At 39.4% G+C, this 16,181-nt stretch overlaps 1 protein-coding gene across 2 annotated transcripts in view; it reads left to right on the forward strand.

The window, feature by feature from the left end:
- gareml (GRB2 associated, regulator of MAPK1-like) overlaps positions 1 to 16,181 on the forward strand; it is a 163,688-nt gene that overhangs the window by 133,194 nt on the left and 14,313 nt on the right. For both annotated transcript variants that reach the window (XM_080193272.1, XM_080193273.1), the window contains exon 5: positions 14,561 to 14,730. In XM_080193272.1, the coding sequence (XP_080049398.1) occupies positions 14,561 to 14,730 (170 nt within the window). The remainder of the gene's footprint in view (positions 1 to 14,560; positions 14,731 to 16,181) is intronic.

The raw sequence follows: 16,181 nt of genomic DNA on the forward strand, positions 1-16,181 counted from the left end.
TTGGCCAGCCCATCATATCAAAAAAAGAAACTGTTGAGGGTTGTTAATTGTTGGGGGAGGCTCCTTGACACAGGCTCTATTTGTCAATCATTTTCTGATTGCAGATGTTCTGTTTACCAGTGGGGGAGAATTGGTTCTTTGTCTCTTGCAGTAACTTTGTTTGTTCAGCTGATTGAAAAGTCTTGGATTTGTTTCACAAAAGTTGACAACTTCTGAATATGTCACGCAAAGCCCCAGGGTTAGTCATGTTTCAGTGATATGGCACGGTAGCACAGTGGTTAGCACTGCTGCTTACAGCTCCAGGGACCAGGGTTCGATTCCCGGCTTGGGTCAGTGTCTGTGTGGAGTTTGCACATTCTCCCTCTGTCTGCAAGGGTTTCCTCCCACAGTCCAAAGATGTGCAGGTTACGTTGATTGGCCATGCTAAAATTGTCCCTTAGTGTCCTGAGATGTGTAGGTTAGCGGGATTAGCAGATAAATATGTAGGGATATGGGGGTAGGGCCTGGGCGGGATTGTTTTTGGTGCAGACTTGATGGGCCAAATGGCGCCTCTCTGCACTGTAGGGTTTCTATGATTCTATGATATATTCAGTGGGGCAGCACTGCTGCTTCATTGCCAGGGAGCCAGATTCAATTTTGGCCTCAGGTGACTGTCTGGACGGGATGTTCTGACCACGCTCACCCCAAAACTTGAAAATTCTGCCCAAGAGCCTTTGCGTGGTTTGCCACTGCCACCCCACTGCGCCCCCAACCCCCCCACGCCAATTCCAGTGGTGGGCGGGACAGGAAAATTCCCTCTGTGGAGTTTGCACCTTCTCCCCTTGTCTGCGTGGATTTCCTCCGGGTGCTCCAATTTTCTCGCACAGTCCAATGATGTGCAAGTTAGGGGGATTGCCCATGCCAAATTGCCCCTTAGTGTTCCAAGATGTGCAGGTTAAGGGGATCAGTGGGGTAAATGTGTGGGGTCATGGGATGGGGCAGCATGTAGGCCTGGGTAAGATAGTCTATTGGAGAGTTGGTGTGGAACCGCTGGGCTGAATGGCCTCCTGTACTGTAGTGATTCTATTCCATATCAATCAGTCTGCAATTATTTGAAGATCTGAATCTTCCTGTGTTTACATCCGAAATCTCAATTGATTTTCTTATCAAATCAATGTTCAACTGCTCTTAAGATCACTGATGTCAATGTCACAATTAATGATTGATTCTGGAATGAACCTACAGAGAGATGACTCCACTGAAGTGTCTCAATGCATGATGACAGTGCATGTCACTCTTCATCCCCTTGTTAGAGACCAACAAAATTTCAAAGCACCTTTTGAGAATATCATCAAGCAGGCTGGTGGACGGTCAGTTCAACTCATATCCCTTCAATCTCAGTTGCAGAATTAGTGACAGGTAGTATAAATTGATCATTTTATTCTTGGTCGTCATGCAGGAAAAATGCAGCCTGCACACTCAGATTTTCACATAGCTTCCTGTGAAATCTGCTGCCAATAGTAGCAGCAAATATATCTTATTAAAATACATTTTTTAAATAAAACAAATACGTTTTCTTGTTGCCTGGAGAGGAATATGGCTTCAGCCTTGTCCTTGTGGCCCATTTAATCTGTGTTTCAATGAACAGGCCACATTGTTGAGGCTGTTCATGCCAAAGTAAGTTTAGCCTCGCTCACAATGAGCCAGCCCAAGGACACATTGTGAAAGAACCCATTGCATATGCATAATTTTGCTTGAAGTTCTAGTCACGTTTGTTTGGCAAAGTTTGCTTAGCAAGCCCTGTGAAGTGCGAAAATTTATCAAAAGCACAAGGAGAGTATAAAGGATGACCTAATGGAGAAGATCTCAAAAGGACTCTTCCTGTAATAAACTATGTTTTAAAAAAAAATTAGGACAAGTTCTTTGCCATTTTCACATAATGAAATGCTAAATATTTATCTAATTGGCCACTGAACTTTCTAGATTGTGAAACCTGAAAGAATAGCATTTTCTTAGACATGATTGTTGAGAGAACCAACAGTGAAAATTATATCTTTCAGTGACTTGCGCACAAAGCCTTGAACTAGCTATATAATTTATCAGTGTCAGAGTTTGGAGTACTCCCAGCATGGATTTGCAAAACTCTCCCACATCTTGCAGTGTGAAACCCATTTGTTTTCTTCTTGCTAAATCACAATTGTGAATACACTGCTTGAATATAAAGATGCTGTCTAAAGGCATCCCCTAAGAAACAGATCCATGAGTTACGTTCAAGGCTACATCCATGGAGTATATTCTCTTGAAATGTCTTCATTTTTATGGGTTGTTCTAAGTAATTTATGTTGTACTGGAACCAAGAGAGGGAAAAATATTTTAAGTGACCGACATCTGACCTGGGTTTTCAAAAAGATGTTATTTACGGATTCCTGCAGACAATACAGGAGTATTCAAAGTTAGAATTTTTTTCAGATAGTCTGCATGTAAATGCTTTAATTAAGCTGCAGAAATGTCTGGAACTTAACATAAATTCACTGAATCTGTGCTGCTAACAGAAAACTGGACTTGGAGCACGGGCTGGAGAATCAGCATTAGGTTGTGGTTCTGTCTCATGCTCCCACAAGCAGAACTCCACACTGTGTGATAACTATCCTAATTACTTACCTTCCTGCTGCACACTTCAAAGCTCATTAACATGAACCCCAATTTTAGCAACTCTTTAACTGCCTTTCCTTTTTTCTGCAAGTTTCTGCCCTTCACATTCCAGTCTGTCCACTTCCATTTTGGAGCTGTTTCACTCACCTTTTTGTCTTTGTACTGCTTATAATGAAACGAGTTAGGGCTTTGGATTGGAGGAGGTGTCAGAGGTAGTAATGGGACAAAATACCTCTGATGACTGCTGCTTGGTTTAACTCTAATCTCCAGTGCATTGCCCCACAGCCCTGGTTCATCATCAGAGACAGAAATTTCAGCTTTCACAGTCTGGGTTGCCAAGCCTCCAGGAATTTTTTTGGAGGCGCCAGGAATTGGCCACTAATCTCCTGGACGCTGCTGTGAGCAATACTGGAGGAAAATCATCAAGTGAAAACTCTGTTTTTGCTATTTTTTTTCAAACAATTTAGCTGAAAAAAATTGGAAAAATGAAAAGGCTGGAGGTCAGATGATGAAAACCCAGGAATATATCCATCCAAAGTTGGCAACCCTACTGTCAGCCCTGCTCTCTGCAGCATAATCCATAAAACCCTTGACCTTACTATTTCTCTATATATCTACATTTTCCTTAAACTATTTTTTCAGTCATGCTTTTGATTTTTTACCTAACTTTACTGGTACTCCATGCCACCTGTTTCTCCTCTGTTAGGCAACTTGGTGTTATTTTCCTGAAAATAAACATGTGACATGGAGTCTGACTAAGCAGAAGTACATTCAGAGGAAGGGTTATAATACGCAAGGGTTGATTCTGTGAACCCTGATCCCATCGAGCCTAGTGCCACACAGGAAGCAGAGGTTTGCAAAATTATCCTATTTATACATGCAAGCTATTTTTACCCATCATTCATTATTGTTTAATTCTCCTACCTGACTTCCATAAGAGATCTGGCTATCATCCACTGTAACTGGGGAAATGGCATGAATGATGCTTAATTATTCCATGTCTCCAGGTTTTCTGCAATCCTCTCTCCAATGCTACATTGGACCTTCAGTTGCACGTTCACAAACATTCAAACCCCAGCTTTTTACTGGCGTGTTGCCTGGAATTTCATAGTCATTGGTAAAATCATGATAATCACCACCAACATGGAAGGAAGCTGCCCACAAGGATCTGGCAATCTCAGTGGTGTGGATTTCCCCTTTACCAAGATTAGTTATAATTTAGTGTCAAGTCAAGGAGATCTCTAGGTATCCAGCAACAGTGATGTCACCAAGCAGAGTAAAAGAAAGTATTCTAAAGAAGTAAAATGCGTTGTTTACTGCCCCCCCCCCGCCCCCACTTCTAATTAAATTTTACAGAGGACAAAACCATGATTTGACCATCTGCACGGAATTGAAAGTAGAAGATAAAATACTTGCAAAAAGTAAAAACATGGAATTTTTTTATCATACTGGAGAAGTTTTTAGGGTTTTTCAGGGCCAGTGAGGCTGGTCACAGAAAATATCAACTTAGTAGGTCATTAAAAACTCAGTTAAACCTCATTCAGCAAGGTGTAACTTTTTCAAGGACTTTTATACCAAGGTTAATAGCCCCAAAAGGTAGATTCTCATCAATTCAGTGATTTCTAATTGATTGCGGACTTTGGGAGTGAGTGGGCAGGTGGGATGGTGAGAGGAAGGTTGAAGGAACTTTAGGAAAATACTTGATTAGAAAAGGTAGCCTCAATGGCAACTTCTGGATTTTTCATTTATTTTGTATGTATGGGCTCCAGAGATTGATGTCAGTTTCAGGGGAGTAATAATGATGAGGGCTGGCAGTCCTGCCTCATTACTACCTCGAAATCTGGGTCAATTCATTCTGGTTATATTCCGTTCTAAAGTTTTTGTTTTCAGCCACTTTTTTGCACCTCAGGCTTTTAGATTTAACTCAAGAAATATAAAGAAAGTGATGCAAATGTGAAATAAAGATAAGAAATACTAGAAATGTCCAGAAAGTTGCTCAGCATCTGTAAGGTGAAGAGTAGAATAATAATTTGGGACCAGACCCTGCATTATAACTAGAGAACAATGGTCAATCCTCTTATTGGACTGACTTTAACACAGAGGAAAGGGCCATGAGCCTGATATGTTGGATTTCAATAAAAAGAGACAGTTACTGGTTTTGACAATCTGTTACAATTATGAAGTTTATACGATTGTTATGTTTTGGGACAGTGAGAAGTCTCTCAAAACCAGGTTAAAGTCGAACAGGTTTATTTCGTAGCATAAGCTTTCAGAGCACTGTTCCTTCACCAGGTGAGTGGGAGTTGGGTTCACAAACAGGGAATATATAGACACAGACTCAATTACAAGGTAATGGTTGGAATGCGAGTCATATGAAATAACAGTAAACAGTTAGACTTCAACCTGGTGTTGTGAGACTTCTTACTGTGCCTATCCCAGTCCAACGCCGGCATTTCCACATCATATTTTGAGACTGTAGCTTCACATTTAGGGTGGACAAAGATAGTCAGATGACTTGTTCTGAAATCTGCCTGACAGTAAGCCAGTGAGGTTTAATTGTTCGTAATCAAAGGAAGGTTTAAATTACTGTGGCAAAAGTGCAAGGTATTTACACTTAGCTTGTCTCTGATTTTACAATGAGCTTACTCAAAGTCCCAGAATGGTGTTCTATGTATCTGGTTGCAAACAGTTGTGCAGTAACTGTCCATTTACTTCTAAGATGAAAGGGAGCTGAAGTCAAAAATAACTAGTCAGCATTTCTACCCGGATGCAAAGTTAATGTGTTGTCATGGGAAAGAGGGCAAGAAAGCCATTTTGAGATCAGGTTACAAGTTTCTCTGCAAATCAACGATTATTTCAGATGGGCAGCAGCTTTACATAGTTAGCAGCAAGAAGAGCCTGCATGACATTGTGAGCTATCACAACTAGATGTGGAAAATAGATGATCTCTAGTCAAAGAGGGAATCCTACAGCCATCTAAGGATTCTGGGAGATTCATCCTGGTGTGACCGCGGAGAAGAAGAATAATCAGAACAGGATTTACTGGTGGTGCTGGATTTAAGAGCCCCTCCAGAACATTGGAATGTTCCTGGAGGTGGCCACTCAAATTTACTATTTAGAGAAGCGGGGATGTGGGAAGCGATTCGAAGCTGGGAAGAAGAGTGCACTGCTTGTTGTAAGCACTGTAATTTCATGGGGCATGTGATGGGTGATAAGAATACATGGGGAATGTTTCTCTCTGTAGTTTAAAGTATAATTTTCTACAAAAAGAAAATAGTATTTAGTCATTTGCTACAGTAAAAATTTTAAAATGTGAAATATTGCTGTGTCATATTTTCAGCAAGTAACCAGACATTTGAATCTATTTTTAAACATTAGCAGTATACAGATATTGGAACACAGTCTGTGGGCAGATATTTTAAAGGCAGTAATTTGGCAACATTAGCAATTTTCTTCTTGTTGATGTGAATACACATTCATTGGATTGAGAAACAGGATAAGTTTGTTATGTTTGTCAAAAATATTTTACACTTATTTACACTTCCCTGACAGACTTAAAAATGAGAGAGAATATTTTTGGGAGAAGTTTTTGTTAGATGTTTCAAATATGAACTGGTTTCAGCAATGCCGCAGCATTTGCCTTTGGCTAAAATCAGTTCAAAGTGTTAAATATTTTCCAAAGGATGTCTGGTTATTTCTACATTCAACAAATTGAATCCTGTCATAGATACCTGGCCATTATGTTACATTTCCACAGATGATTATTTTAGTCAAATTGGCTTTGCTGCAACCAACTACTTACATTTAGATAGTGCCTTTCATTCAATAAACGTCCCAAGGTTCTTTGCAAAAGAGCAAAGGTTTTAGGGAAGTGACAAAACCATCAGCCAGGAGTTGGGTTTTGAGGAAGCTTTAAAAGTAGGGACAGAAGTAATATGGTGAAGGACTTTAGAGTGAGAGTTACATGGTACTGGATCAAATTGTTGAAGTCTCTGCCATTGATGGTCAAAGTGGAATTATGCCCAAGTTAAAATTATCTGCAAATGAGGGAAATAAACAGGGGCATGGGGCTGGAGAAGACTGCAGAAATATAGTGGAGCAAAATCAATGATGATTTGATAATGAGTGACTGCATCTGATAGAGTGGGGGAAGAGCCACTGGAGGCTGGGATGACAGGGTTCTGAGCAAGCACAAATTAATGTGAAATTGGGAGCACATGGTGGAATAAGAAGGAGTTTCACTCTCTTTGGAGATAGTGTACAGCTCAGAAAGCTGGTTGAACTAAAACATTGGACAAATTGAGCCCAAAGATGTAAAAGGTGTAAGTAGGTATTTCCCACGAAGAATGACATCAGCCACGGAGTTTGGATGACGTTCAAATGATGTAGTGAGAGGGGTATTGTTTATGTCCTGTCTTTCCATCATAGCAATATTGGGAACATGGATTCCTGGCTCATTATTCAGCACTTCTCTGTAAAGCATGTCATAACATTTATTTCATGCAACAAAATGTATTTCTTATCAGAATAAACATATATATATAGCATTTTATTTACCAGAAATAGAGGAACAGTTACCCAGAAATGTAATGATAAGAGAGAAGACAAGGCAAGAGAATAATGTATCAATAAGGGAAATGGTGATTGGAGCATTCCAGGAAGAGACAGAGTGTACAAATCTAAGAATGCACCAGCAGATAAGGCTAGAGATTACAAAAGTAGTAAAAAGACACAACTAAAGGCTCATTTTCTGAATGAATGTAACAAAACATGTGAATAGACTGCACAAATAAAAATTATGTGTGTGCCATTACAAAGATGTGGCTGCAAGATAACTAGAGCCTGCATACTCAAGAGTACATGATATTTACGAAACATAGGAAGTTAGGAAAAGCTGTCAATGAAGAATGACAGTGATACATTAGAGAGAGATATGACCTGGATCTGGAGGTCAAGATGTTCTATATGATTGGGTGGAGATGTGAGGTGAATGAAATACAAAGGTAGAGAGGTTATGCTTTAGTTATACAGGGCTGTATTAAGAGACCACATCTGAAATACTGTGTATATTGTTGGTCTCTTTACTTAAGGAAAGACATAAATGCATTGGAAGCAATTCAGAAAAGGTTTACTGGACTAATACTTGAAATGGGCAAGGTTGGCTTATGAGGATAGGTTTGACAGGCTAGGTTTAAAAGAATAAGAGGTGATTGATTGAAACATATAAGATCCTGAGGGGTCTTGACAGGTTGAATATGGAAAGGATGTTTCCTCTTGTGGAAGAGTTTTGAATTAGGGATCATTGTTTAAAATTCATGGATCAGCCATTTAAGGCAGAAATGAGGAGAGGGTCATGAGTCTTTGGAATTCTCTTCCTCAAAAAACAGTGGAAGCAGAGTCTTTGAATATTTTTAAGGTAGAGGATTTTTAATTAGGGATTATCAGGGAGGTGGGAATTTAGAGTTAAGGTTACAATTAGGTCAGCCATGATCTTATTGAATGTCAGAAAAGACTTCAGGCTATGTAGTCTACTCCTAATTCATGTATTTGTATGTAAATAGTAATGGTGAGAAGCCACTTGTAGGTATGGTTTTTCAACCAGTAACAGTAACCACACTGCAGGAAGACATAATGGGAGCTTGTGAGAAATGTCTGATGATTTCAATCTACATATGCATTGGACAAAGTTGGGTGTTGAGTTTGAGAGTGTTTTCATGATAGTTTGTTAGAGCATGTTCGAGAGCCAACCAGCTCGAAGGTTGTGCTAGATCTAAATTTCACATTAATGCTTTGGAGGATGAATTCTTGGAGTGTGCTCAAGCTGGGTTTCTGGAGCAGTACAGTGAAGAATCAACTGGGGTCGGGTTATTTTAGAATTAGTTTTATACAATGAGAAAGAGCTAGTTAATATCCAATTGAAAAGGAACCTTTAGGAAATAGTGACCACGCTTTACATTAAGTTTGAAAGTGAATGAATTCATTCTGAAGCTTAGGGTCTTAAATCTGAACAAAGGAAACCAAGGTGGTATGAGGGGCCATGTTGGATTGGTATGCTTAAAGAAAATCATACAGGCAATGGCTAGTATTTAAATAAATATTACATGGTCTATAATAAATATACTTTTCCCCTAAGATACAAAAACCCAACAGGAAAGGTGAATGAACTGTGGCTAACAAAAGAAGTTAAAGATTGCATTAGATTGAAGGAAGTGGCTTACAATGATGGCAGAGAAAGTGGTTAGCCCGAGTATTGGAAGAAATTTAGAATCCAGCAAAAGATAATCAAGAAACTGGTAAAGAAAGGGAAAAGAGAATATGAATGCAAGCTGGTGAAAAACATAAAGGCTTCTTTAGATATATAAAAAAGAAGAGGTTAGCAAGGACAAATGTGGGTCCATTGCAGGAGAATTTACAATGGCGAATAGGGAAATGGCAGACAAACTAAACAATTATTTTGTATCTGTCTTCACAGAGGAAGACACTGAATATCTCCCAAAAATACTGGGGAACCAACTGGCTTGTGCAAATGAGGAACTGAAAAAACTAGTTTTACAGTGAAAAGTATTGTTTCTTGTACAGTACAAAGACAAAGCATACCATACATATAGAAAGAAAGGAGAGGGTGCAGAATGTAGTTTTGCATCCGTAGCTAGGGTATGGAGGAAGATTAACTTAATATCAGGTAGATCCATTCAAAAGTCTGACAGCAGCAGGGAAGAAGCTATTCTTAAGTCAGTTCCTGTGTTCTCAACAAAGCACTGATCCATGCATAAAAAGATTTTGTAAGATCTGAATGTCAGAGGAAGAACAAGAGTAAGTAAAGTTGACATCAAGGCAACATTCAGTTTGGCACCAAGAAATACTAGCAAGACTCTGATTCATAGAAAATTATCCAACAGTTGAGTGAAATATGGCATGCAGGAAAATAGTCATGGTTATAATCGGCCAATCAATATTCTTTAGAGTAGTGTCCTCAGGCCTACCATCTTCAACAACAAATAACATCACTCCCTTTGTCATAACATGATGAATTATACTGTTCACTGATAATTGTACAGCGCTCAGCTCCATTCACAACTTGTTTGGAAATGGAACAGGCTGTACCACCCATAGTAGGACTGGGTAAGACTAAGTTGTGGGCTGGAAGATGGTAGGTAATATACGCACTACAGAAATGTCAGATAATAATTATGTTCATAAAGTAAAGGCCCAGCCTGTACCCTTTAGCAGTGTGGTAAACATGGACAAAAGTTCAGAATTATTGTAAAGAAGCTAAAATATTTTGAACAAAAAGCACAAATTTCAACATTTTAAGAAGTCAAACAAAGTCAGTTTTTATTAATATTGTTTTATTTACCAAAATAAACAGTAATTGTTTGCTTATAGGGAACAGTGTCAGAGAATGGAGTGAGACTTTAGCTGTTGTGATGTCACATTGCTAAATGACCAGCAACCTAACATGTAATCACGTGACAGATGTTGTCTAATAGTTTTTAACTGCATGTATTCTAACATTTTGAAACTCATATTCTTTTAATTTTGAAGAAGCCAGATATTCATTTACACAGACGTAAGAACTAAAGTAGATGCTACTTCTGGTCAGGTTTTCCCAACTTCTTGACAAAGTGGCAGAGGAAGCCTCGAGTCCTAAATGAAATACTGAATAGAGCAAAATTCAGTGTAATCTAAATAGCTTAGGTAGAGTAAACATAGAGAGTTTCTGAAATCTGCAACAGGTCAGCCAGCACCTGGAGACAGAAACAGAATTAACATCTCAGGTCGAAGGAGTGATATTATTTGTTGTTGAAGATGGTAAGCCTGAGGACACTACTCTAAAGAACATTGATTGGCTGATTATAACCATGACTATTTTCACTCAACCATTGGATGATTTTCTATGAATCAGAGTCTTGCTAATATTTTTTGGAGCCAAACTGAATGTTGCCTTGATGTCAACTTTTTTTTTATGTATTCCAGAGTTTAGTATCCGTGGCACATTTTGCTTCTGTGTTAGTTTATTTGGAGTCTATTTGTAGCCTCACCACAAACAGCTAAGGGAAAAGAGATGGATATTTGTCTGGAAGTATTGACCTTCATAAACGTCTGACAGAGAAAGATGCAGGACAATGATGTTTAAGTGATACAAGAGTTAAGCAGTTTGATAATGCGCAACATTTGGACCTGCCAGTTAATTGTTCTGGATACAGGAGCTGTTCCTGTGGGAAGTGCTTTACTTGCAGCTGTCTCTTCCGGTACGATAGGACCATTTCTGTCCGCTGACAAATTGCTTTCTGTTTCCAGCATGTTAAATAATTTAGGCCACTTTAAATGTTTTTAATGCCAGTAACAAGAAACGGAAATGTAATTCCAGTTTCTCTCCAAAAGGTCATATGTGCCTGTGATCCCCTGTTAGGCTTTCCTCCATTGGTCTATTCACTCATTACTAAAGATATGAATATTTTAATATGTATACAAATATTTTCCAAGCATTGTAACCTTGTATCACTTTATGACCTCTTTTAGTCAGAAAGGAAGCACTAGTTGTCCAAATGGATGAGTGCACATAGTTTTGCAAGGAGATTTTAAAAAGTCAATATCCAGAGCAGGTGTAAGTTATTATTTCCCCGATTATTGTTTTCTTGTTTGAGGTAGGCGGATTAGCAGAGCATGGGATTTATGCTTGACATCAGTTAGTACAAACCTATGTACTGATATTAGTGAAGCACTTTCTACTGATATTTGTGGTAGATTTGGTAAATGGAGGATGCAAATTGTGTTTCCCCAGCTAACTCAAACATGAGTGGTCAGAATGCACTTTGAGAGGTTACTTACTCAGTTTATATTATAGACATTCAACACTTTGATTTAACTCTATATGAGAAAATTTATAGAATGTTTATGGGGGGAAAAAAGGAATATGAGGGAGATATTTCAGTAATGCAAAGGATTACGGCGAGTGGAAGTATCATATACAAACTTACAAAGTAGGAGCAGAAGTATTTGGCCCCACGTTCCTGCTCCATCATTCAGTATGATCAAGGCTAGCCAGCTTGTGTTTTGAATTCCACATTCCTATCTATCTCTGAAAACATTCCCTTGCCTAACAGGAATCAGTCAGCCTTCGGCATAAACATATTCAATGTTGATAGCATCAGGAGCAGAGTAACTGTCCTGATCCCAGCATACGTGAGCCAGGTCTGCACCATTGCTGCAATTTGCAACATTGTTGATGCCACGGATAATTCCATAATGACACACGTTTGCAATGCAGGTGCCAATCAAAAAAGAAGGGTGTACATTAACTTGTCTGCATGCCAATTGATCTCTCAAAGTTATCCTTGCACGAGGGATCAGAAAATGAGTACGTATAGATTGCATTTCTCTCATTAACCATACCAAATTTATTAAAGTGATTTGTTATTTTTGTAAACTGGAATCAGCTCTGGAAAAATGCTGCAAACATTCATCATTTAGCTTGCAACTCACTAAAACATTTTTGGGGCTTCTAGTCTTAATGGGAAATATTGGGGTAGATTTCAGTTTACCGCTTAGGCATAAGAGCATAAGATACAGGAGCAGAATTACGCCATTTGGCCCATTGAATCTGCTCCACAATTCAACCATAGCTGCTAAGTTTCTTCTTTTCATTCATGGGACGGGGTGTTGCTGGCTCGCCAGTACTTATCCCTAGTTGCCCTTGGAGGGCAGTTTGCCCATCCGTAGTTGCCCTTGGAGGGCCGTTGAGAGTCAACCACATTGCTGTGGTTCTGGAGTCATTTGTAGGCCAGGACAGGTAAGGATGGCAGATTTCCTTCCCTAAAGGACATTACTGAACTAGATGGGTTTTTCCGACAATAGGCAATAGTTTCATGGTCATAAATAGATTCTTAATTTCAGATTTTTTTTTATTGAATTCAAATTCCACCATCTGCCATGGCAGGATTCAAACCCAGGACCCAGAGCATTACCCTGGGATTACGAATCCAGTGACAACACCATTCTCAACCCCATTCTTCCGCCTTTCCCCTGTCTATCTCTATCCTAAATATACTCAATGACCTGGCCTTGACAGCCTTCTGTGGCAATGAATTCTGTAAAACTGGGCTTGTGTGATTTGAATGCAAATTAAAATTATGTGAGCTATGTAAGGGTTAACTGATCTGCAATGCCAGTTTTATGCCTGTATGGCAAGTGTAAATCTACCCGCTTATTTTATTTCCTTAAATTTAGCATGGTTGTCTGTAACAGCTATTTTTCACATTCTGGCAAATTTCCTTTCCTTTTTTTTAGTCCACTGTGTTGATTTCTTATCTTTGCCCCTCCTCCCATTTACTGCTTGTCAGTGTTTTGTCTACTGTTACTTTGTGTACCTCTGCTGCATCTCTGGCAATGGAGATGCTGCTGCTAATATTACTGTACCGGCTGGTTCTGGAGGAGGAAGAGTCAGAGAAGGCATGAGAGAGAAAGAAATGTGCATACATCCAAGACTGTCATGACACACTTTCGCTTACCACTTATACAGTGTACAAGCCAAGATGTACCTACCTTGGCAGTAGAGGGGACCAGGAACTATTCTCAGGCCAGCACCAGCCAGTGTGGAGACTCTAGGAGACCATTAAGACATTTTTCAAAGCTGTATTGATGGGTGATTGTATTGTATTTGAAGTTCAAAGACAATGGTTTGCTAAAGTCACATAGCTTTAGGTTATCACCTTTACTGTACAGTATTACTGACCTCTATATTTATTGGAGTGGGATTTCCAAATTTGGGGAGAAAAAGGTTCTGGCTTGGGATTAAACAAACTCTTTGGAGTTTTAACTCCATTGGCGTGCGTGCTTTTTTTTTAAACAGGTTCCCAGCCTGAAAGTCAGCCTGATTGACAGGCTTTGCCCCTGTTGAGAGGGAAATGCTGGAGAAGGGGCCACAAGCCAGGAGCACGTTATATTTGTACTGATCGTGAGTTTGGGGGGGGTCACAGGGGCAAGGTGGGTACAGTGTGGGTTTGGACTAAAGGTTATGGGGAATGATTGTTACTTGACAGGATTGATAACATGGCAGTTTGAATAGAATATTGCAATGTAGCTATTTTAGTATTATATAGTTATCCATAAGTAATTATCATCCTTGCAATCACCTCGCAGACACCCCAAATAAGACCCTCTTCTGTCCTCAGTTGTACCTTGATACATTTTTTAAAGACAGCTAGGGCCGGCACTGGGGCTACTGAGAGCCAATTCACAGGAATGCATAGTGTTTTACAGCATAGATACAGGCCATTCAGCCCAACAGATCTATGTTGATTTTTGTGCTTCTTACAAGTCTCTTTATTTCATCTGACCCTATCAATGTATCCTTCTAGTCCATTCTTTCTCAGACTAACTGGCCCTTGAATCCTTTCAAAGCCATACAATTTTGTAAAGCTTTCTATGGATTAATACCTAGCTAGTACAGTCCCTGATAAATTTCTATGTGCATCTGTAAATAACTCCAACGTGGATGTGATTTGTGAATCTGCTGCAGTATGTTTTAGCAATGTGTGTTTCAGAGAATCGTATATTTTTCTCAGCAAGGAAAAGGTTCAATATAAGATTCAACAATGATTGTTAATAGCAAAACATTGAGTCATCTTGTTCATTTTGCAGGATTTATCTGTGTGCTATTTGAACCCAGTGAGATTCCAACCTTCTTACGTTGAGGATTGTTTCTGCAGTATGAGAGCCGACACTAACGAACAAATGCTATTCATTTAACGGGCAGAATATGTGAAATCAACTGAGATGTTCTGATTGCCTTATGTGATGGACTTCTGATTTTAATGTGTAGTAAAATTGGCAAAATAGAACTATTCAAATGCAAATCAATGTGCACGCATTCTGCAATATGTCTGAATTTTTAAATATGTCACATTCCATTGTTTTCTTTTGATAGGTAAAAGAGGAATGTCGTCTTCTAAATGCTCCCCCAATTCCTCCACGGGGTACTAAAGGTGTTCCTACACCAAGCCCACCAGTTCCACCTCGATTTGCAAAGGCCCAGCTCCAACAAGCCCATTCACCAAGCCCTAGCCTGTCCTATTACTCATCTGGTCTTCATGAGATGTAAGTGGAAATAGCTCTAAATAATGAATGCAAACCTTGTAGGATTCTGTGGGTCATTGATTTGTCCTGATTTTAAAAATCACCATTCAGGAAATGAATTCTCGCTTTCCTCATCCATCACTACTAAAACTTTCAAATGTACATATATCACCTAGCTAACCATCCATGTATGATTTAAAATCTTGCAGATAAGCACGTCCTCTCCATGAAACTGACATCTTGTTGGCACCATTTTTCGTAATGATGTTTTTTCAGTGTTTAAAGTTGATGCTATCAGTGTAAATACTTTATAACAGCATTTCTCTACGCAACAGTCATCTTTCACTGTTTATCGATAATACCTTTGGGAAAAACTGTCAATTTGTATATCTAGAACTGAGATTTCTGATGTAAAAGTTAAGGTTTTAAATACAATTGAGACAATTGTATCTCAACAATACAATTGTTATAAAATCATTAACTTATATTTTTCTACATGTCGTTTACACCTTCTCTTAAAGTTTATACTTTTAAGCTTCAACCTTCCTGAAAATTTGGACTTCACTTGGATTAATTTTCCCTGACAAGTTGACACAGTGCATTCTGAGTTTGTTTAATTAGCAAGATTTCTCAGCACTCATCAGTACATTTCTGAGTTGCAGCATAAGGGTGTGTCCCCCATCAGTGCGTAAAACTGCAACTTTTTATGCACATGGTCTGACTAATATCTCCTGTGTCTTACTGATAGTAAATATAACTTTTCTAATTAACAACAGCAGCAAATCAAATGGTCATATCTGTGTATCAAGATTTGGGTGGACCGACAGAGAACTGGATGATTACTTGCTTGCCTCAGCTGGAAAGACAAGGTGGGAAAGTGAATCAGAAGCCTAGTGAGCTGACATGGCGAGGGAGGGGAGGGGTTATGAGCACTGGGGAATCATTTTGGGATTTGGCAGTCTGAGGTACGATGATGTGAGGCCTAAATAAGGGTTTGGAGGTCTGGATGGAGGTTTGTCCTCGGTAGGGAGCATGGTGATGTCAGAGACCTGTGTGGTGAACAGGGATGCAGGGTGTTGAGAGACCAGAGGGGTGGAGGAGGTAAAATCAGAGTTCTCTGGGGGAACGGGAGGAAATTGTGATGGTGGGGGCAGGCACACTGATCCAGGTGTAAAGGCACTTCCTGGATCCAGCATGTCTTTGTTTGGATATAGCTGCTAAATTCTCCAAGATTTGCAAAACTCAAAAAAATTTAAAGCACCTACTTATCTCAGTTAAAGCCAGGCAGGTTTCAGGTTGGGTTGGGAATCTGATCTTTAGGATTTTAAAACTTCCTGCTGAATCCAAATCAACCCATGTTTTAGTTGGACCCTCCCCTTCCCTCCCTTCCCTTCCCTTCCCTTCCCAAAATATGCTGAGAATTATGCCGAACCCAAGTACAAAGTACTGAACCGAACATCTGCAATGATCTT

Source organism: Carcharhinus amblyrhynchos, chromosome 7, assembly GCF_965287045.1.
Source record: "Carcharhinus amblyrhynchos chromosome 7, sCarAmb.v2.hapA, whole genome shotgun sequence".
NCBI lineage: Eukaryota > Metazoa > Chordata > Chondrichthyes > Carcharhiniformes > Carcharhinidae > Carcharhinus > Carcharhinus amblyrhynchos.